The sequence below is a fragment of the Chenopodium quinoa genome, unplaced genomic scaffold (genome assembly GCF_001683475.1).
Source record: "Chenopodium quinoa cultivar QQ74 unplaced genomic scaffold, ASM168347v1, whole genome shotgun sequence".
NCBI lineage: Eukaryota > Viridiplantae > Streptophyta > Magnoliopsida > Caryophyllales > Amaranthaceae > Chenopodium > Chenopodium quinoa.
This window is the reverse complement of record NW_018742577.1, coordinates 747,249-768,187: the sequence shown is the minus strand read 5'-3', so window position 1 is coordinate 768,187 and position 20,939 is coordinate 747,249. Positions and strand designations below refer to the sequence as shown.

The 20,939-nt window shown below is 35.0% G+C and overlaps 2 protein-coding genes across 5 annotated transcripts; one reads left to right on the top strand and one right to left on the bottom strand.

Moving 5' to 3' along the window:
* The first annotated feature begins 3,615 nt into the window (after positions 1 to 3,615).
* LOC110720856 (exportin-2-like) lies at positions 3,616 to 8,990 on the top strand. Its single transcript, XM_021899934.1, has 3 exons — positions 3,616 to 3,776; positions 4,312 to 7,248; positions 8,420 to 8,990. The coding sequence occupies exon 2, from the start codon at positions 4,312 to 4,314 to the stop codon at positions 7,237 to 7,239; it is 2,928 nt and encodes a 975-aa protein (XP_021755626.1). The 5' UTR covers positions 3,616 to 3,776; the 3' UTR covers positions 7,240 to 7,248; positions 8,420 to 8,990.
* A 2,014-nt stretch (positions 8,991 to 11,004) lies between these two features.
* On the bottom strand, positions 11,005 to 19,033 carry LOC110720855 (probable protein phosphatase 2C 59). Of its 4 annotated transcripts, none has more exons than XM_021899931.1 (10): positions 18,913 to 19,033; positions 18,505 to 18,562; positions 18,304 to 18,364; positions 15,601 to 15,728; positions 14,620 to 14,718; positions 14,355 to 14,513; positions 13,600 to 13,686; positions 13,424 to 13,515; positions 11,780 to 11,854; positions 11,005 to 11,584 (listed from the first exon to the last, which is right to left on the bottom strand). In XM_021899931.1, the coding sequence occupies exons 2-10, from the start codon at positions 18,530 to 18,532 to the stop codon at positions 11,330 to 11,332; spliced, it is 984 nt and encodes a 327-aa protein (XP_021755623.1). In that variant the 5' UTR covers positions 18,533 to 18,562; positions 18,913 to 19,033; the 3' UTR covers positions 11,005 to 11,329. The 4 variants fall into 4 exon arrangements, with proteins under 4 accessions (XP_021755623.1, XP_021755624.1, XP_021755622.1 ...); XM_021899932.1 differs by lacking the exon at positions 18,913 to 19,033 and adding an exon at positions 18,864 to 18,882; XM_021899930.1 differs by having other exon boundaries at positions 18,304 to 18,562.
* Between the last annotated feature and the right edge of the window lie 1,906 nt (positions 19,034 to 20,939).

Here is a 20,939-nt window from a genome sequence, read left to right as displayed (position 1 = left end):
TTTGTATCAAGATATGTTTCACATTTATAATTTGATTTCTATACCGTTATGACCCATCTAGAGGCATAGAGAGATACATTTTGGTCATAGTGATAATGATATTATGTGCATACATTAAGTTAAATCTTGTCATCTTTTCTTTGAATCATTACACCTGAAGTGTAGATTGCATGATCGGTTCCAATATAAATGCGTGATGTATGGTAAGATAGTGCAGTTGATGCTTTTTAAGTGTAATGATAGTATATTAATACCATAATGTGAAAAATACCCCAGATAGAAGTGGAATAGATATTTGAACTATAATAGATGGCCTATGATATGAGAAAGTCATAATGGAACATGCGAAATGTAAAATAGCATGCGAAATGTACATTAAAGTAATTTTATGATACCGGTACACAATGGAACCGATGAATAATATGCATAAGCATGATAGAATGGACTAGTGAATAAGGGATCTAAAATATATGTCCATTATGATGTCTATATAATGATAATCATCAAAAGTTTATCATGGACCAAAAATTCAATGAAATATGGATTTTTAAATCCACACTGTACAGTGTCTTGCATTAATTTGAGTCTTATATCCATGTGCATACGTGAGTCATAATTTAAGTTAATGGATTACTTATTGCATGTTTAGGAAGTTGTTAGATGCATTACTCATTGTATGTTTTGTTCAATATTTTATCATGATTCCTATATCTCATATTGCATGCACTAGCTAGTTTCTATATAATAATTGTGGTATGTGTGAGTGTTTGTCCAAAGTATAGTAAGGCGTATTTACAACATTGATGGGAAATTACAAAAAAATATTTATGCTCCAATGGGCTTACACTAGCGATGAAATTATTGATGACGTCGATTTAATAATAGCATGTTATGAATCATGTAAGAAGAATTCCTGAAGAACTTATATACGACATATATAAATACCCAGCCCTACATATTTTATATCTTGAATATTGCAATTATTATCAAACTCCTGAAAAGTCAATGTGACTACATCATCGATATCTCAACCTGAACTTTGAGTATGTGAGATTCAACAAGTCTTTGTATTCATCGGCGAACTCTCATATAAAACATGAAATGTCTAATAAAAGAATAACGTAGAGACACCATTGAGTGAGAATAATATTCTTATGGTCCAGAAGAGCCATTAGCAAAATATGTAATTAGTTTAATTTCTTAATTCATATGATATTGAAAAATGAAATATATATGATGATAACAAGTGTTGCCATGAAATTGTGTTTGGATAATGTGATCAATTATTGATCATCATTTTGTAGTATATATGACCTCCAGAATAAGGCATACATCTAATTGTTATGACAATTCGAAACAAAACTATCGAATGAAATAATGGTAAACACTTGTATTATTTCCACAAGTATGAAGAAATGAAGACGCCTCAATAAGTTCATGTGAAGATTTGAAGAAGTTCGATTTGGAAGGATCAATTATCAAGAAATGGTATCCTGCTACATGGGAGAAGTTATCCAACGAACCATATCACGTCGGATTTATTGCACTAGAAGATTTCACGTTATGTATTCACCAGGGAGAGAAAATACACGCTGCACTCTTTTTCCCTTGACCATAGTTTTGTCCCACATTGGGTGTTCCTGGAAAGGTTTTTAACGAGGCAGCATCCGGAGCGTATTACGAAGAATGTTGTACTCTTTCCTCAATTAGGTTTTTATCCCATAGGGTTTTTCCTATTAAGATTTTAACGAGGCACAATATTCGATAATGGACATCCAAGGGGGAGTGTTATGAAATATTATGTGGATGCCCATTATACTCCCTGTATCATTCTAGAATATTCTAGATAGATCTAGGGTTTATATTCTTAACCAATCAAACCCTGATTATATTGTATATATATACCCCCATCATATGGAATAGAAATACACTGATCGATTCTCTCTCATATTTCTCCTTATTTTATAATAATAATAATAATAATAATAATAATAATAATAATAATAATAATAATAATAATAATAATTAATATATAAATTTTTATATATGGCTGGCCACACCGTATGACCAGCCATCATGGGGGTTACTTCGTTAGTGTTAAGGATTTACTCGGTTAGTGTTACAGGGGTTATTTCGTCAGTATTATAAGGGTTACTCAGTTAGTGTTATAGGGGTAACTCAATTAGTATAATAAGGGTTACTTCGTCAGTATTATAGGGGTAACTCAATTAGTATTACAGAGGTTAGTTACTCGCTCAAGATTTACTTTGTTCTTTTACGAGCGGCCACATGGTGTGGCTAGCCGCACACAAAATGCTAACAATGATTATTCTACTTCGTTATGCTCGCGGCCTAAAGCGTTTGAACAAAGCAAAATATATACTCGTAGCAACTTAAAAGTTAAAACTACTCACATTGTTTTTTTTTTGTTTTTTTTTTTTGTCAAGAACTTTTTTCTTATTGGTTGAATAAATTTATAACCTAACTTATTAGTTCTTCATTATTCCTTTTTTTTTTAAGGTAAGATATAGGGAAAGAGTCAAAGAGATCGATTAAGAACGTCTTCTCACAAGAACATATCATTAATCTATCATGTAGTAAAAAATAAGAAAACTTGCTATATATAAACAGATCGATATCCTTTATGGGTCGGAGTAGAGTAACCTCGCTATTCATAATTCAATATATATAAGAAAGATCATATTTAGAATAAATTATAAAATATTATAAAAATAATAAAAGTTAAGTAGAACTGTAGAAGTGGTCGGCCAATCGGATAACTAACATGAAAGTTTTAATTGGACTAACTTAATTGACCACACGACCTACACATTTATCATTTATGTCATTTAATAATAGAGTAAGGAGCCGAGTAAGGGAATTTCCATCCCTTAGGGGCTAAGTTGTCTGAGATGGATAAGTCTTGATACATGCTCAATAGTAAGTTAATAATAGTACATGCATACCATGAGATAATAGATTAGATAGTGTAATGAATATAATACATTTTGATGGTATAAACATATCATGATATTTTTTTAGTTATAAATGGTACATCATATGCCAGCATATGTATGTACAAATATGACAAACTAAACATGTCTTAAGAATATTTAAGCATAGCCCCGTTTATAAATTCTTAAATGGACCTGGTTCACACTAATTTATTGTGGACCACTAACATTAGAGAAAGTATGGTTGTTTTATTAACAAAAAAAAGGGTCACTATAATTTTAAAAAAGGTCACTATGTTGAAATAAAAATCATTTTGGTAATATATAGGCCTAAGTGGATATTTTTGTAATGAAATATTTTATATACTAATCAATATGAATAATAAAGGCCACTATGCTAAAATTAGGGTAATAGCGTCGTATTTCAAGTTCACAATATTATTAAACGTTGTAGTAGTTTTAATAAAGGTTACTATGTTAAAAATAAGATTACTATGTTAAAAATAATGGTCACTATATTCAATATAATGTCGTGTGTATAGACCTCGAGTCCACAATAATATTATTGTGGACCAGTTCACGCAAGTGTTTTTGAGCCCCATTTACGCACCGGCTAAGGGCCCAAAAGCTAGTACATAATTATACTGGTCCAAAACCAAAATTACGTACATCAGTATTTGTCTTCCTTTTCCCCCCTCTTTCTCTCTCTCGGTTTCCCATTGAAGCGCACTCCGAGTTCTCCATTGAAGCGCACTCGCACTCCGAGTTCCTCCATTGAGGCGCCTTCTGGTAGTTTTACCCTCCATTGAAGCAGCTTCTGAGGTAAGGTGTTGTTTCTTTTTGTAATCATCGAATATCAATTTCACAATCTAGGGTTTTTCTTTTTTGATTATCAGTATAGTTAATTTAGGGTTCGAAATTTTGAACTATTGCATCTAATCAATAAGGTTGTGAAAGATCATATCGAGCGATTATGTTGCTAAAGAAGAATATTATGAGCCTGTTTTGATGATTGAATCGAATTATGAGCCTAAAATTATGCGATTTTTCGAGTTTGATTTGATAATTGAATCAAATTTGGTTGCTAATGTGTTGCAAAACCTTTTAATGTTAGGATTGAACTATGAAAATTGGACCTATTCTCTCCGGTCCCAGGGCGGCCGCCTCTCCTGCCCTGGCTCAGGGACTGGCCTAACCATAATTGGCTTGTTTTCGATGTTTCGTGCTATCAACTAGTTTGTTTATTTCATACATTATTTGGATTAGTCGAACAACAATGGAAAAAAAAAAGGATTTCATAAGAGTTGTGAAAACCTTGAGCTGAAAGCTTTTTTTTGTTGGTTGATTTTGGTTGCAGATGGCAACCAGCCCAGAAACTCTGGAGTTTTTGTCAAAATGTTTTATGAACTCTCTCTCTCCTAACCATGAGCCTCGACGCCAAGCTGAGGCTAGTCTTGGTGAGGCAGCTGAGCAACCTAATTATGGGTTGGCTGTTCTTACTCTCATTCGTACACCAGGCATTGGCGAGGAGATCCAGCAAGCTGCAGCTGTGAACTTTAAAAACTTTCTTAAAGCTCGATGGGCACCGGCAGCAAGGCGCTCTGAACCTAATGTTCCCTTGCCAAACCCTATTCCCGATGCCGAAAAGAAGCTGATTAAAGAACACATTGTGTCTTTGATGTTGGAGTCAACACCTCGTATCCAATCTCAGCTTAGTGAGGCATTGGTGGTCATTGGCAAGCATGATTTTCCTAGGCAGTGGACGGAGTTGCTTCCAATGCTCAATAGTAGGCTTCAGCAAGCACTCACCGAGGGTGGTAATTATGCTGCTATAAATGGGATACTTGGGACTGCCAACTCATTGTTTAAGAAGTTCCGACATGGGTATGGGACAAATGATTTGAGGTTGGATTTAAGGTATTGTTTGGATAACATGGCTGTCCCATTGTTGCAATTGTTCTCCCATACTGCATCTCTGTTTGACTCTGGTGTCAGTTCTGGTGCTTCCGCAGCAAATTTAAAGCCTCTATTTGAGTCACAGAGGCTGTGTTGTAGAATCTTTTATTCCTTCAACTTTCAGGAGTTGCCTGACCTCTTTGAAGATAATATGGATCCATTTATAAATGTATTTGGAAAATATCTAACTACTACATACCCAGCCCTTGAACAAGGAGGTGAGCAAGCTCTTGTTGATAATCTTCGTGCAGCTATCTGTGAAATATTGACCCTTTATGTGGAGAGGACCGAGGAGCCTTTTGAAAGATATGTGGGTGAATTTGAGAAAGCAGTGCGAAGCCTCCTTATCACCGTGTCTGGATCTCCAGGTCGTGATCATCTTGCGATAACTGCTATCAAGTTCATGACAATGGTCAGCACAATGGCACACCACTACAAGCTGTTTGATGATGCTTCTTTAGATCAGATATGTCGAAGCATTGTCATCCCAAATGTGATGCTGAGGGAAGAAGATGAAGAGCTCTTTGAGTTTAACTATATTGAGTTTATAAGACGGGATATGGAAGGGAGTGATGTTGACACTAAGAGGAGAGCTGCATGTGAACTTCTCAAAGGAATTGCAACTCACTACAGAGAGAAGGTTGCTCCCATGGTGAACAATGTCATACAGACAATGTTGGCTAAATGTAATGAGAATCCAGCTTTGAATTGGAAATACAAAGACTCTGCTATCTATCTGGTTATATCACTGAGCACTGTTAAAGCTACAGGCCCTAATGTCTTGACGGGCTGTTTTGATCTGCAATCATTCTTTTCAGTGGTGGTTGCTCCAGAGCTTCAGAGTCAAGATGTTAATTCATTTCCATTGCTCAAGGCAGGTGCACTTAAATTTTTGACAGTATTCAGAGATCAGCTTCCAAAGTCTAGTGTGATGTCCTTGCTTCCTGAAGTTTTGCGATTTCTTGGTGCTGAGTCAAATGTGATCCACTCTTATGCTGCTATTTTCATTGACAAGGTTCTATTGGTTAAAGATGAGGGGGGTAGAGCTAGATATGTTGCATCTGATATTGCACCTTTTCTCCCTGTGCTGTTGAATAACCTTTTTATTGCGCTGAAGTTTCCTGAATCTGAGGAGAATCAATATGTTATGAAGTGTATCATGCGGTTACTTGGTGTTGCGGATGTTTCTGGTGATGTTGCTGCTACTTGCATGTCTGGGATGGCTTCCATTCTTAACGAAGTGTGCAAGAACCCTAAAAACCCTATATTCAATCACTATTTATTTGAGGCTGTTGCTGTGCTTATTAGACGGGTGTGTGACAAGGACCCCTCTGTCATATCACTGTTTGAAACTAGCCTCTTTCCAAGCCTTCAGACGATTCTAACAAACAATGTCATTGAGTTCTTCCCATATGCATTCCAGCTTCTTGCACAGCTTGTTGAATTGAACAGGCCCCCGTTGCCACCGCACTACATGCAGTTCTTTGAGCTTCTTTTGCTTCCTGATCTGTGGACCAAATCTGCTGATGTCCCTGCTCTAGTGCGTTTGCTTCAGGCTTTCCTTCGGATGGCTCCCAATGAACTTAACCAAGGTGGAAAGCTAGATGAGGTGCTTAATATATACAGCAAGCTTCTTCCTTCTTCCAGGACAGAGGAGCAGGCTTTTTTTGTGCTGAACACAGTTGTTGAGAGCCTTGGGTACGAAGTGATTGCTGGGTATCTTCCGAAAATTTTGGTTTCGTTGTTTACCCGTCTCCAGACTAACCAGACCCCAAAGTTTGTTAGGTGCTTTATCATATTTATGTCTCTCGTTATAGTCAAGCATGGTTGGAATAATCTTGTTGATGCCTTTGACCGTGTACAGCCTGGTATTCTACTTACAATTTTGGAGGTGTTCTGGGTTCCAAATCTTAAGCAGATCACAGGTGCCACTGAGACTAAGCTAACTGCAGTGGCTTCAACAAAACTCTTGTGTGAATGTCCTGCCCTTCTAAAACCCGAATCTTCTAAAATTTGGGGTAAAATGTTAGATAGCATTGTTACGCTTGTTACCAGACCAGAAGAAGAGAGAGTAGAGGAAGAATCTGAAGTTCCAGATTTTGCTGAGACAGGAAGCTATTCTGCGACATTTATTCGCCTTTATAATGTCAATAAAAGAGATGATGATCCGCTCAAGGAAATTAAAGATCCAAAGCAGTTTTTGTTAGCTTCTTTGAGAAATCTTTCGGACTTTTCCACTGGGAGATATGGACAAGTTATCAGTGAGAATGTAGATCCTGCCAATCAAGCAGCACTGTCTCAGCTTTACAGCACTTTGACCACTGCCTAATATGAGCAAGTAATGTTTCCAAATTCCTTACTTTTATTTTGGGGGTTTAAAGGACTATGAATGATTACGTCTCTTCTATTGCTTGCTGTAATTGAATTTGCTTCTGTTGATTTCGTTGTATCATACTCCGTAACAGTTAAGCTAACGTGTGAGATTCTTCTTTATATCGTCTTAAATGACCTTTAGGGCTCTATGTTAAGGCTTTTATTTGTTCTTGATCTAAATATATTTATCCCCCACCCCCACATTTTTTTCCCTGTAATGTCAATGTCTGTAAGTGATTGTGTGTGTGTGTGTGTTCTTTTATATATTTATTTATTTTAAAATTTTTAAATTACCTACAATAGCTTTTAATATCAGTGATCATGTAAGTAAACGGGCTTTATTCACTTTTAAAAACCTCCTGATTTCTGTATTCTGCTTATTTAGCAATCAGTTACATGGGTTCCAAGGCATATTGTTGATATTTTTGTTTACATTGATGTGCTGTCTTATACGCTTCAGTGTTTTGCTGCTTCTGTGTGGGCAATGAATTTTGAGTATTTTTTTTCATGGTGGATCATTGGGTTAACTAGAGATGTTTGTCTTTGAGTATATTTCTTACTCGTGTTCATTTATTGCATCTTGCATTGTCGTGGTTTCACTGCTTTGTGTAGCTACTGATTATGGCTGTGCCGAATGATTTGCTGTTCAGGGAGGATTTGCAACTTTCACCTTGCTCCTATTTGAATTTTTAATTTTTAACTTGGTGATTTGATTTAAAATTCAATTTTTATGTCCAAATGTTCATGTAATGTCCTCATTACTTTAAAGTAGCTCAATTTTCTCATATGCTTATCCTCATTGCTACAACTAAAAATTTGATCAACTATATTTTGTTGCTTCTAAGAGCATGAGATAGTATAGAACTTTGAAAATAAAGGAGTACAAAAAACATTGTGATATTCATACAACATCAATGAATTGTGATGTTAGTTGCTCTGTGTTATGCAGTTGCTCTATTCATAACTTATACTAGAGCATATTGTTTGTATTGCACGACTTTTATGTAAAATGCATCATGTTCAAATGTGTAGTTGTTTCACTAGGTTTTCTTTGTGAAATCTACATGGGGTAAAATTATGCTCCAGCCAATAACATGCAAAATCTGTACTGATTTTTTTTTTTTTTTTCAATGCAGGATTATGTTCCTTGATAGAGTGAGTAATTGCTCTCAGATGAATGCATTTTGGGGTGTCCATCTTGTGATGTGGGTGTTCTTTTCGGGAGTGATGCGGTGGTTGGGCAATCAGTGTGCGCTAACGAATGCATATGCTGATATGTGCCCATGTTTTGGCTAATGCCTTATATATTTTCAAGTGTTTCACGACTGCAGTTTGATCATTTTTATGCTCTGCAGATATGCATTAGTATTTTGTATCGAGTCTTGCAAGACTGTAGCCGCTTTTGTCGCTTGTTGAAGGGTTTTGTTTATAGATGTAGAGTGTATGAGTTGGTGGTTTATTGAATTTGGTCGATTTTATTATCGGAAGAGAAATATGTTATAGAAACTTTACTTGAGTTATTTGGTTCCAAATTTTAATGAGTAAGCACAAGTGTCAGGTCTTCATTATCTAGATACTGGTGATGATTTTCTACAAGCTGGATTGTTTTGGGTAAGTATGGGTAAACATAGCATGGTTTTGAAAATTTAGTATAAAATTTTATATAATTATTTAAATTGTCACAAATAACTTTTTTTTTTTTTTTTTTTTGACAAAACAAATTACTTATTTTACAGTATAATGTTTTCGTTTTATTATAATTAACACATTTCTTTAGGCAAGTTGCCAATGCACGTTTCAAACATTAATATCATTAAAGATTTTTGTTTTTTTTTTTTTTTTTTTTTTGTTTTCACTCATTGTTTATCATGTTTGTCAACAAGTTTAACAATTTATATCTCTACTTATTAATCTGTATAAATTATGTAATGAAATTGATGAAAATTTACATTGAGACAAATGTAACAATATTTCATAGGAAAAATTGCAAATAATAATATAACCTTTGGCCGGTTTTTTTTTAATAATACAACCTTTCGATTATTTCTTAATATTACAACCTTTGAGGGGTGTTGAATTTTAACAGGCAAAAACCGGTTGGTAACCTGTTTTTACAGGTTATCATGACACGTGTCGTTGTTTTATTGGCTTTGTCAATTTGTTTTAATTTTTAAAAATTTATTTAATATTTTTAATTTTTAAAATATATAAAATAATAAAATTACTTTTATTATTATTAAAAACCCCCCACCACCCCTGTCACCACCATTCCTTCCCCCCACCTCCCGCCTTCACGCAGCTCCCTTTTCCCCCAGCCAAGAAACCGGACTCCCGGCGTCTAGCTCACACACCGCCGGCAACCCACTCCATGTTACCTCCACCTCCCTTACCCATCGCGCCCGCGAAAACCGACACCACCGCAGTCCGCAGCCCCGATTCCACCACAAACCATCGCAGCCCAAAAACCACCCCATCCCCTGTTTTCCGGCCACGATAAACCCTATTCCCTCACCTAAAACTATTAAAAATCCATTAAATCAAGAAAACCTGAAACCCCAAAACCCTAGGAAAAAGGTTTTCTGGGTTAAACCCGAAACCCAAAAAGAGATTGCGGTGGTGGCGTTAAGTGCTGCCTGGTGGTGCGCATCATAGTTAGCAGCTCCAGCTCCGTATCAAGGGAGCAGCGAAGGGATGGAGTTGGATGTGTGGTGATGATTGTGGTTGTTGTGGTGGTGCGTTTGGGAGCAGCAAAGGGTGATGCGGGGTGGTCGATGCTACCGTTGTTGGTTGGGCGCACGGTGATGGTAGGGGTGTGAAGAAAACAAGGAAGGTGGAGAGGTGGTGGTGGAGAAAACAGGGGAGGGGCAAGGGTGGTGGTGGCTAGAGGGTTGATTTTTTTAATTGAAATGATTTTATTAAAACTAAAAAGTTAATTAAACAATTTTAATTAAAAATTAAAAATCTGTTTTTTTTATTATTATTTTAAACCAATTACATGACAACACGTGTCATGGTAACTTATTCAACCGGTTACAAGTTATTTTGCCTGTTAAAATTCAACACCCCCCAAAGGTTGTAATATTAAGAAATAATCGAAGGGTTGTATTATATAAAAAGAACCGGCCAAAGGTTGTATTATTTTTTGCAATTTTTCCTATTTCATATGGTTATGTTTTCATTTAAGAGTTAACAATATAACCGCAAGGGAATGCTACATATAGCTCTTAGGCCAAATAAGCATTTAATCTTTCCTTCTTTGGCATAAGTCTAAAAATGCATGACAAAATCACTCATAAATCACGTGATGTATTAGCTCTAGTTGTTGCTCTTTTAGTCTTATTTCCGTCTAGTCGGAATCATCGCAGAAATAGAACAACACAACCCCTTTGAGAGGGTTGATGAGATTGAGTTAAAACATTTGATGATGGAAGGACCACATTGGTCGAGATCACTCGTCCATGCAATTCCTATGAATAAAGGTGTTTTCAACATTGTTGTCAAGCTGGATTATGTCTCTATTGGATAACTGTAATGTGACTTAATTATCTCTTAATTAAACTTCCTTGACTTCCAAAAATAAAATTTACTTTATTCCAAAAACTAAAAAGAACAATGATATATACTGCAATTTATGAACCTAAATGAATAAGAAAGCCTGGAAGAATATAAACGTATGAAAATGCATATATTTCCTTCACCATCAAAGTTGACAAACTTATGCTCAAATAATGCTACAACATTATCACATATAAAAAATTATCAAAAGCAAATTTCAACTTCGTAATTACCACATTGGTATCATTAAGCTCTGTTACAAGTCAGTCATAATTAAGTATCTATATAGTTAAATTAGATCATAACAAGAGCTCCAGAGCTTCTAAATTACAATTACATCGATACATACGTACTTTTCACCTATGACCATTGCAATTTATGCTAGTCCACCCGATTCTCAATTAACCTATTAACAGATTGATAATATCTTCTGCACCTATTTTTACAGACGATGAGGCTAGTTAAATGCTTAAGGAGCAGACCGAAATATTTCAATGAGAGCCACCCTTAGAGGAATCACCCTGCTTGCCAGGAAGCTGATTTGAAGAATCACCTGAGTTCTTATTTGAGGAATCAGCTTGATTGCCTGAGACTCGTTTTGAGGCATCATTGTGATAACAGTTGTCTAGGAACCGAACGACTACACAGGTGATGTTATCTGCACTGCCACGCTGATAAGCTTCTTTCATGAGCTTCTTTGCTGCTTCTTCAGAATCCTGGATGGGTTTCACCATATCAACTGCCTCCTGAAAAGTAGTAGAAGAAAGTTTAGGTTAAGCGGAGGGCAAAACGAACTTATGTAGCCAATAACATTATGATGAAAGTAGGAACACAGCTTAAGTCAATATGAAGTCAATAACGCAGGTGAGATAGTTGATAGCAATGAGAGTCCAAATAATTGATTGGAATCAGTAACCAAGAAGGAGCATTAGAGGACAAACCTCATTAGTGACAACATCCCACAATCCATCACTTGCAAGAATAAGGAACTCAAGAGAGCTGTCAACTTTCTCTTCCTGGTAGATAAAAATAAATAAAATTAGTAACTTAATTGGGTATATTAAGCTTGTTTTTATCACAATAATAAATAAATTAAAGATTAAGAAATATTCACACAAAACGGCTAGGCCAAGCAGTTCTAATTTTCCAAGTATGGATATGTCTATAAAACTAAACCATTTGAGTACACATAGCACATGCGTCATGAATTTGTATTGCTTACATAGGCAAGGAGTAATAGTACAAGACATAGAGCCAACAGGCAACAAGTAGATGTTAAATACCAGCATCAACTGAAAATGCATCTGTTTACTGTTCTTACACTATGCAGCTATGAGGGACAAAATCAGAAAAGAGACAAAACAGAAATTTTGATTTAGGAAAAAAATGTTAAAATATACTACCTCCGTTTCTTTTAGTTGACACGTATTCCTTTTTATGAAGTTTTTTTTAGTTGACACATTTCCTTTTGGGGTAAATTTTTTACCTTGCATTTATAAGCTACCCCACTTGCTTTTTCATTCTCTCTCACTCTCTCTCCTCTCCTTAATATATGTGTCTAAATCAAACGCGTCAACTATATAGAAACGGAGGAAGTATACAAGAAGCAATAACCAAGATCCTCTTCAAAATAATTATAGACACATAGACATTTAAACATGATCAGGAAACAAATTTGAAACAGCTAAGATAGAGAAGAAGATTATCTAGATGGCTCTCCATATTGATGATGTAAATAATAATGTGTCCATATGATGAAATCCGAACAGCTCTGCACATTTCTGCAAGCAAATTGTCACTTTATCTGGCTGGAAATAGTGCTACTTCACATGTTCATTCCCCTAATGAACAGCAGGATATATTTAAGAAGGTGCTAGGTTGACATCAATTTGAATTCTTCTCTCATAAGTTGGCCACTCAGGACTTTCATGCTCCACGCTCCAAGTTGAAGGGGAGCATTGAGGATGTATATATTGTTCTAGTTTATCTGTTAGGAGATTATACTAGTTTCTTAATGTACATCGATTTCCTTCTGCCCAAGACTTATAGCATGTATATACTTCTCCCAAGGGCTAATGTACAACAATATTTTGCATTTTTTAGTGAATTGAGATTGGCAAGTGAATATAATCAAGATACATGCGAATCTTGTTCATAATGAAAAAGTCACCGAGGTTGAAGGAGATGCGGATGACAATGGAGAAGAGAAATTTCTCTCTGCTCTATGGCATCTATAGTAGAAATTCACGCAACTACTTACCAAACTATTTTGGGATGTCAAAACAAATTTTCCATAGTATGTCAACTAATTAGGTATTTCAAAATGCCCTTGGTTAGATTGGGTAACAAAGAGAGTGTAGACTACAGAGAAATATAAATAAAAAATTCTGGTAAAATCAAATCAAGTCATAATGCATAATGGGTTATTGGGTTGAGACAACATGATGCTTATATACAGGTTAAAAGAGTGATAGCAATGATACTCCCAAATTTCAATAAATGAAAAGTGATTGTAGAATCTTATATCAAGAATTCAATGATGGAGACACTTAATAATCATCTAACCATGAATTTCTTCACCTGACCTTAATCTCAGGGTCAGCAACCACATATTCCTTCAAGAGTTTGTCACCAAAAGCACGAGAAACAGCAAGAACACCTCCAACCCTCCAAGTTCCTGTTATCAAGTGTCAGCCATGAAAAAACTAACTAATTACAGATGAAACTGAGATCAAAAGGATTGGGTAACAAAATTCCCTACCAGCCCACATAACAAAACCTCCTGCATCCTCAATACGTTGTCGTTCATCACTTTGATCTGGCTTATGATCTCGGGAAACAGCAATTGCTGCAAACATATGGTACAATGATGGACCAAAATTAGATTAAAAAATCTCAAAATCACATCAAACAATGGACTATAGGAGGCTTAAGTTGCCAGTCAAACAAATTCCAATAGAGATTATTATAAATCATGGGAGGAAAAATAGATTGAAAAATTATGAGTATTCTACACTTATTTACTTATTGATTTTTAAACTCACCCAAGTAAAAAAAATGTGGAGTGAAAGACTGAAAGGGGTGAAGGGGGCGGGAAGAGTGGAGTGAGATTATATTCCATCCAAATCTTGCCAACATTAAAAGAATGTGCTTCATCGAAAGAAGGAAATTAATTCCCTCCATTCCCCTTCCCGCCAAAAAGGAAGCATTAAAAGAATTTGCTTCATCGAAAGAAGAAAATAAAATCCCCCATTTCCATCCCCTTTGCTTTCTTTTCGAAAAAAGAGTGCCTCCCCCTCACCCCCCCCCCCCCTCTCTCCCAAAACCCCAACCCAACCAAAAATCTCCCCTTCCAAAACACTTTAGCAAAGTTCTGATGGTGCTTTACAAGCTATATATATACAGTTAAATGCATCCCATAAATAGTAAATTCAGTAAAAGGTTTTTTTGGAAATCTGACTAGCACATAAGGCTGTGACAGGATGTAATTATGTAACATGTTCATAAAGCACTTGCCTTCACCACCGCGGCATATAACAGCCCTGGAATCACCAACATTGGCAACCAATAAACGATCACCAACAAGGATAGCAGTGGAAGCAGTTGATCCAGCATCTCTGTTCTGGGAGTTCTCAGATTTTAGAAATTCTGAATCTGTATGACTGTAAGTTTCAGCTGCAATAATAAATGAAATTAAAACAAACAAAACACCATGATAACCAAGTAATTCAGCTTTATTAAAGCACTGTCAAGACAAGCTACAGAGCTCTGGGAGCAAAACCTATAGCTGATTTGGTATCAGCAATGAACTTTGGGTGCTTAATCAGATTGCTAAAAAGATGGTGTTTCACATATTCAGCAGCTCGAACACCACCATGTCCTGCAAGAAAAAAGTTGTAACATAGTAGCATTAACACACATTGACGACTGAAAATACAAAATAAAATTAAGTTAGCCACAATTATATCAAATTTAGCACTGTCAATGGGCACAGAACGATCTTCCAAATCCTGGCTCATTAATATAACACGGTGAGCCATATACAATGACGAGCATAATTTCCAAACCAAAATGTACAGCTAAATTCACTCTTGTTCCCATTCATGTCTCACTTCCATTATATAAATCTGCTATGAAACTGATCTAAACTACAGATAATTTAAATATTTGTCATACACTCATAATGCATTTGCATCTTGTAACTACAGATAAGCTGAAGGCTATGTTTACAAACTTTAAAGCAGTACCCATGGGCCACAGATGTGCCAAAAGAAAGAAATACAAAGAAATAAAGCCGTGAAAGGTGATACAATTGGCCATCAAAGTGCAATCATTACGTTTGAGAAAATGATCCAAGCGAAGAACTTCTCAAGCATTAATTTATCGTTGAACATAGTAATATCACAGCAAAATCTATACTTTACAAAGACCCCGCAATATGCAATCATTGCTTGGAAAGGAAAAACGATCAAAAATACATTGTAAAAAAAAAATTTAAAAAAAAAAAAAACAGAGGTGCACAAAGCTAATTAATTCTACTAATGGTAAATACATACTTATCACTGTGCACAATTTACAAAAGCAATGTCGAGTTCAGCATATCAACAAAATTCCAGACCCACCAACATAAACAAAGTATCCATCTCTATGACAATACACAAATTTCATGATATTTTTAACAATGATTCAGAGTTAACAAAAGATGACAAAACTAGTATCACTGTCAGAAAGCAGGGAATGGAAGTCAAGAGAAGAAACATACCATCAAAAACACCAAACAAGCCAACTATCTCTCCATCATCACCATAAATTCTAGTCTCATAAAAATCTTCCATTGACGACCTTTTCCCAGCAGAGCTTGCATATCCATAGCTAAACTTGCCGTTTTGACTGTTTACATGAAGATCATTTCACAATTAGTAAATGGGAAAGTCAAACTCACCATCTAAAACTCATCAATATAATGAATTGACAACCTTGATTGATACTTGATAGTGTATTCAGGTTGCAAACACAGTGGCACACATTAGTGATTTAAAATTCTACTTAAGCTAGCACAGTAAATTTCAAGTTTCAACAATGTTTTAGGCCATCAAGGAAGACAGACATACAAAATCAAACTTCTGAACAAATCTGTTCATGGCAGTGGAGTACACCTCTGTTACTATATATACTATCTCCCATGTTCTTTTTTAGTTGACAAGTTTCATTAATCACCTTTGCAAACACGGAAGTTTAACAATTAATATTTCTAATTCTAAACAAGTAAAATTATATAACGTTGAAACAAATAATATACGTATAAAATAAGACGATTCAAACTAGAAACATGACTATGTTTTATAACAGCTATAAGGTCATTAAAGATAGTCAAAGTAAAGTTTGTGATTTGTGAATAATATCAAAAGTCAAAACATGTCAACTAAAAAAGAACAGAGGAAGTATTTACATTATTTCTAATTACCTAGAGCTATGTCATTTCTCAAAAAAAAAAAAAAAAAAAAACTAAGGTGGACCCATAGGGCCATAGGGCAAAACCAACCATCTGAAACACCCCCCCCCCCCAAATCCCCTCAAATTAAAAAAAGAATGATTTATCCACATAATCTGCCCTCCCCCAAGGTTAAATATCCAAAAGATGACATAATCTGCCCTCCCCCAAGGTTAAATATCAATAATGACCCTTTACTTGATCATGTGCAAGACTTATTTATTAAAGTGAAGGCCTTCCTCAAAATACTATTCTTCAAAGTAACTTCATCAAGGACAATAGACACAACATGCAAACATCCCCACTCACACAGTCACACTAATCTCTAATCCCTCTTTTCTTCTCCTATATCCCTGGCAAATTTGCCCATTCATGGAATCTTTAACCAACAGTAGATTGAGATGGAAAGAAGACTTATCTTTTGTACTTCAAAAGGCTACAACAAGAGGATTTGGCATCATAAAGGACTATATTAAGCTGTCAGACTATCATCTAAACAACACCAGTTGACTTGATACACAGCATACTCCCAACAGAGTCAATTTGAGACAACAAAAATGTCCAGTGAGAACTTAGCTAGGTTCTGATGTAGCTCTAAGGGGAAATTTCTCATGTTAGGGTTCTTTCTAAGGAAATCTGGTTGCATTTCAAAGTGATAATTCTCCACACCATCCAGAAAATGATAGCCAGAAAGTAAGTTTTACTATATAGAAAATAGATTTAAATTCATCCACTGTTGAGGATGACAGACTGGTAGAGATTAGAGACCTTCACCATCAACTAGAATTAAGAGGTTGTTTGGTTTGTTAAGAGTGTCATAACTAAGAAGGTATAGATTCTAAACCTCATAGGGCCCATACTAGACTAAACTTGTTTGGTTTATTTGTTGGAATGATTTTTACTTTTCATTAAAGTAATTGATTGTGAAGGCCCGCATGGGATTTTAGGGGAATGGGTATAGTTAGAACCCTCTTAGTATGAGATTTCATACCTAAAATGCCTAACCAAACAATAAAATTGATGGAATGGACTCTAAATTCATTCCAAAAGAACCAACCAAATGACCCCTAAATGTTTCCAATGGATAAGAGAGATGTCAATACACAACAGACACAGGCATGCATACAAGGAAACAACTCTCTAAGGTACACGAGGTCATGAGGATAAATAGCATTATCATGGTGGAAGTATGAAGAAATATACAAGGTGAGACATGTTGTTCAACCAAAGCAATATTTTAAGACCAGAATATCACCATGATTTGCATATCCATTAACCCATTACCACATAATTAAGGTTCAAATAAGATCAACAAATAACAAGGGTTTGACAGTAATTTTCCCTCACGTCAAAAAAGGCATCAAACTCCAAACGAAAAAGGCATCAAGCACTCCAAGCTGTCACAGCTGTGACTCTTGATTGTGAGTATCAACAAAACTACGCAAACGTCCCATAGAATTAGATATGGAATTTAGAAGCCAACTATATTAAGGGCACTCTAAGGGGAAATGATGCAATGATAACCAAAATGGAAGTTACTAGGAATAGGTTTAAATGTGTGTTGAATGTCATGTAAGAAACCAAATGCATTCTAATTCTAGATCTTCTTCCTCCTTGAATGCTTATGGAAAGTCATAATTGTCAATGTAGCATACATGATTTATTAAGCTCTAGCAGGCTGGCAGCATAGGTTTTAACTTATCTAATAAGCTTGAGGAATAAAAATGTGGACAATTGACTAATTCACAAGAGTAACAATGACGTTAAAGTAAATACATTCATCCTATCATCACACCCACAATTGCACACACAAACAAAATTCCTAATCCTCAAGCCATCAGTACCTAAAGAATTTCTTGAGATTAACAAGGGGCAAGCTAGGATAATTATAGGATATGGACAATCTCAAGACCATAAAACAATAAATCTCAGAAATGGTAAAGTGAGACACTGAAAAGGCAAAAAGAAAACCACCTGAGGCCGCCGCCTGTGACGGGTTGTTCCTCGACATGAATTTGATTGGAGGATTGCAACACTGAATCAAGGTAACCCATTTCACTGCTCAAATTTTCACAAACCCAACAACTTCTACCCTCTTTAATCTGATCTATGAAACTAACAACAATAACAATGAAAGCAGTCAATATAAACCCTAAATTCATTAACCTAATCAACCTGTAGGTGGTGGCACCCGTAGAAACATTTCCAATTACTGATAAGAACCAAATCCAACCTGAAAAATTGTCCAAAAAATGTTCCTTGTAATAATAACAATAAAACCCAATTTTTCAAAGACAAGATCAGATTAGAAGCAAATTGAAAATAACCGATTTGAACTACAATCAAATTTCAAAAAAAAACTAAAATCTGATAGAAATCAATGCAGAATGAAAATTGAAAAAGACAGCAAATGAATCCAAAATCATAAATTACAAGCAAAGATCAAGAGAGATTATGATGCATAATACAATATAAATATATGAAAATTACAAGAAAGCTCATATTAACAAGAAAGCAAGATCAATCAGCATTACCCAGAAAATAAAGGAACAAACTTTGGGAAGAGGGTACCACAGAAAATACCTGTATTGTAGAAAAACTAATCAAGCAAACCAAGAAAAAAGGTGAGAGTGTGTGAATATGAAGAAATTAAAAACAAGGTTTCAATTTGTTTATTATTTAATTTAATTATTTTTCTTTAAAGTTTTTATTTGGGATAGTTGGTTTGACAATGCAAAAGGTGATGTGGGGAAATGGGGGAAAAGAGAGAAGTTTGATTGAAATTTACACACCTTTGATTAGCAGCAATTCTATTTTTGGTTAATGAGGAAATTTTTAATTAGTAATTTTGTAATTATTGTGGGTTAAGCTTAAGAATGACTGATAGATGGAAGAGGTAAAATTTGAGGTTATTGTGGGTTATGCTTAAGAATGACTGATAGATGGAAGAAGTAAAATTTGAGGGGATGATTTTAGTTAACATTAAAAGGTTAAAAATAGAAAAAAAAAATATAAATTTAGGGAATATCATTAATTGAACTTATGGATTGGATGTCACAATTTCATAAATTTCTTTTTGACACAACATAATTTCACAAATTTCAATTCATAACAAAGGTGGAAATTATTTTGTTCATTTTTTTTTGAAATAGTAAAATCAAGGCTTTTTTTTTTTTTTTTTTTTTTTTTTTGGTCAGAAACTACCTAATAAAACCTTTTTTTTTATAAGAAACTAGATTAAGTCTCGTGCCCCGTACGGTTTTTACAAAATTTTATAATGAATTATAATGCTGATTCAAAAGCTATCTTAATTAAATCCTAATATTTTTAAATGAAATTAAAAAAGTTTGAGTCTTAATTTATACCTATAATTGAGCTCCAAATTCGAATCAACCCAAAGGCTGAGACAAGTGGAACACAAAAAAAATAAAAGATAATAGAATAAAATTTTACGCAATAAAAGATATGGAAAATATGTGAACATTTTATTTAGAAGGTGAATCACAATTATATGAGTTGGTGAATTTTTTTTTTTTTTGAAGAGTAAATCATAATTATATGAGTTGGTGAATATTTTTTTTAAGGAAGTGAATCACAAGTATATAAAGAAATAAATATTTTTGTAAGGAATGAATAAAAAAAAAGAAAAAAAAATGTTTTGGAGGGAAAAGAAAAGCACCAAAAAGTGACACATGTCAATCCCGGTGTCTGTTTTAGTATTATGTTATTGATTAACTAATAAAAAAAATGTTGTAAGATTTTTTTTTTTTTGGTCATTTCCACCGTTGACCTAATTTTTACAACGTTGACTCACCTCAAAATACCCTCGAAACTGCTGCGGGGTTGGTTTTCATCAAAGTGGTTAGGTTATTTTAGGGTGGTCGGAGGATATTCCGAGTTGGTGAGGGTAGTTTCGCGCTTCGAGATGGTGATTTTTGGGTTAGAGTAGAGGTGATCATTAGGCAGGTCGAGTCAGGCCGAGCTGATGCCAAAAAATACCCCATTTCTCGGGTTGGGCCAAGCTTTGGGCCGAAAATTAGGTGCTAAACTCGCCCAAAATGACTGGTCCATGAGATTTTTCGGGCCCAAAAATCTGCCAAAACCCCCCAAATTCGGGTTGGGACAGCGGGACCGAGTTGACTTTGATTAGCTCTTGGTTAGAGGTGGTGGTTTTGGGGTTGGAAGGTGGTTTCAGAGTGGTGGAGGCAATTTCAAGCAAGTTGTGTTGGTTTTGAAAATGAAATCGGTGGTTATAGGGGTGTTTAGAGGTGGGTCAACAATAGAAATATGATAAAGGCAGTATTTAACATTTTATCCTTTTATTAGGTATTTTCTTACAACATCTTACATTTTATTAAGTAATTTTTTATAAACATTTTTTTATTAGGTAGTTCCTCACAAAATCTGGGTTTTATTAGGTAGTTTCTGACAAAAAGTCCTAAAATCAATTAATAACTATGACACGTTTCATCTCCTGATGTTTTTTTTTTTGCTAAATAAAAGTATATTAAAGAAACAAATTTGATAGCTTGTAATTTTGTATGATTTTAGAGTGGTTTTGAGACTTAGAATTTTGAGAAATCAATGTCTTCACTAAGCTAATAACTCTA

What these genes read in the sequence shown, in the direction of transcription:
- LOC110720856 (XM_021899934.1), top strand. Translation starts at nt 4,312, where the DNA reads ATGGCAACCAGCCCAGAAACTCTGGAGTTTTTGTCAAAATGTTTTATG.
- LOC110720855 (XM_021899930.1), bottom strand. Translation starts at nt 18,491, where the DNA reads ATGAATTTAGGGTTTATATTGACTGCTTTCATTGTTATTGTTGTTAGT. An exon ending in CTTGTTTGGTGTTTTTGATG is followed by an intron (nt 14,719 to 15,600) that starts GTATGTTTCTTC and finishes TTTTTCTTGCAG; the next exon opens with GACATGGTGGTGTTCGAGCT. An exon ending in TATATGCCGCGGTGGTGAAG is followed by an intron (nt 13,687 to 14,354) that starts GCAAGTGCTTTA and finishes ATATGTTTGCAG; the next exon opens with CAATTGCTGTTTCCCGAGAT.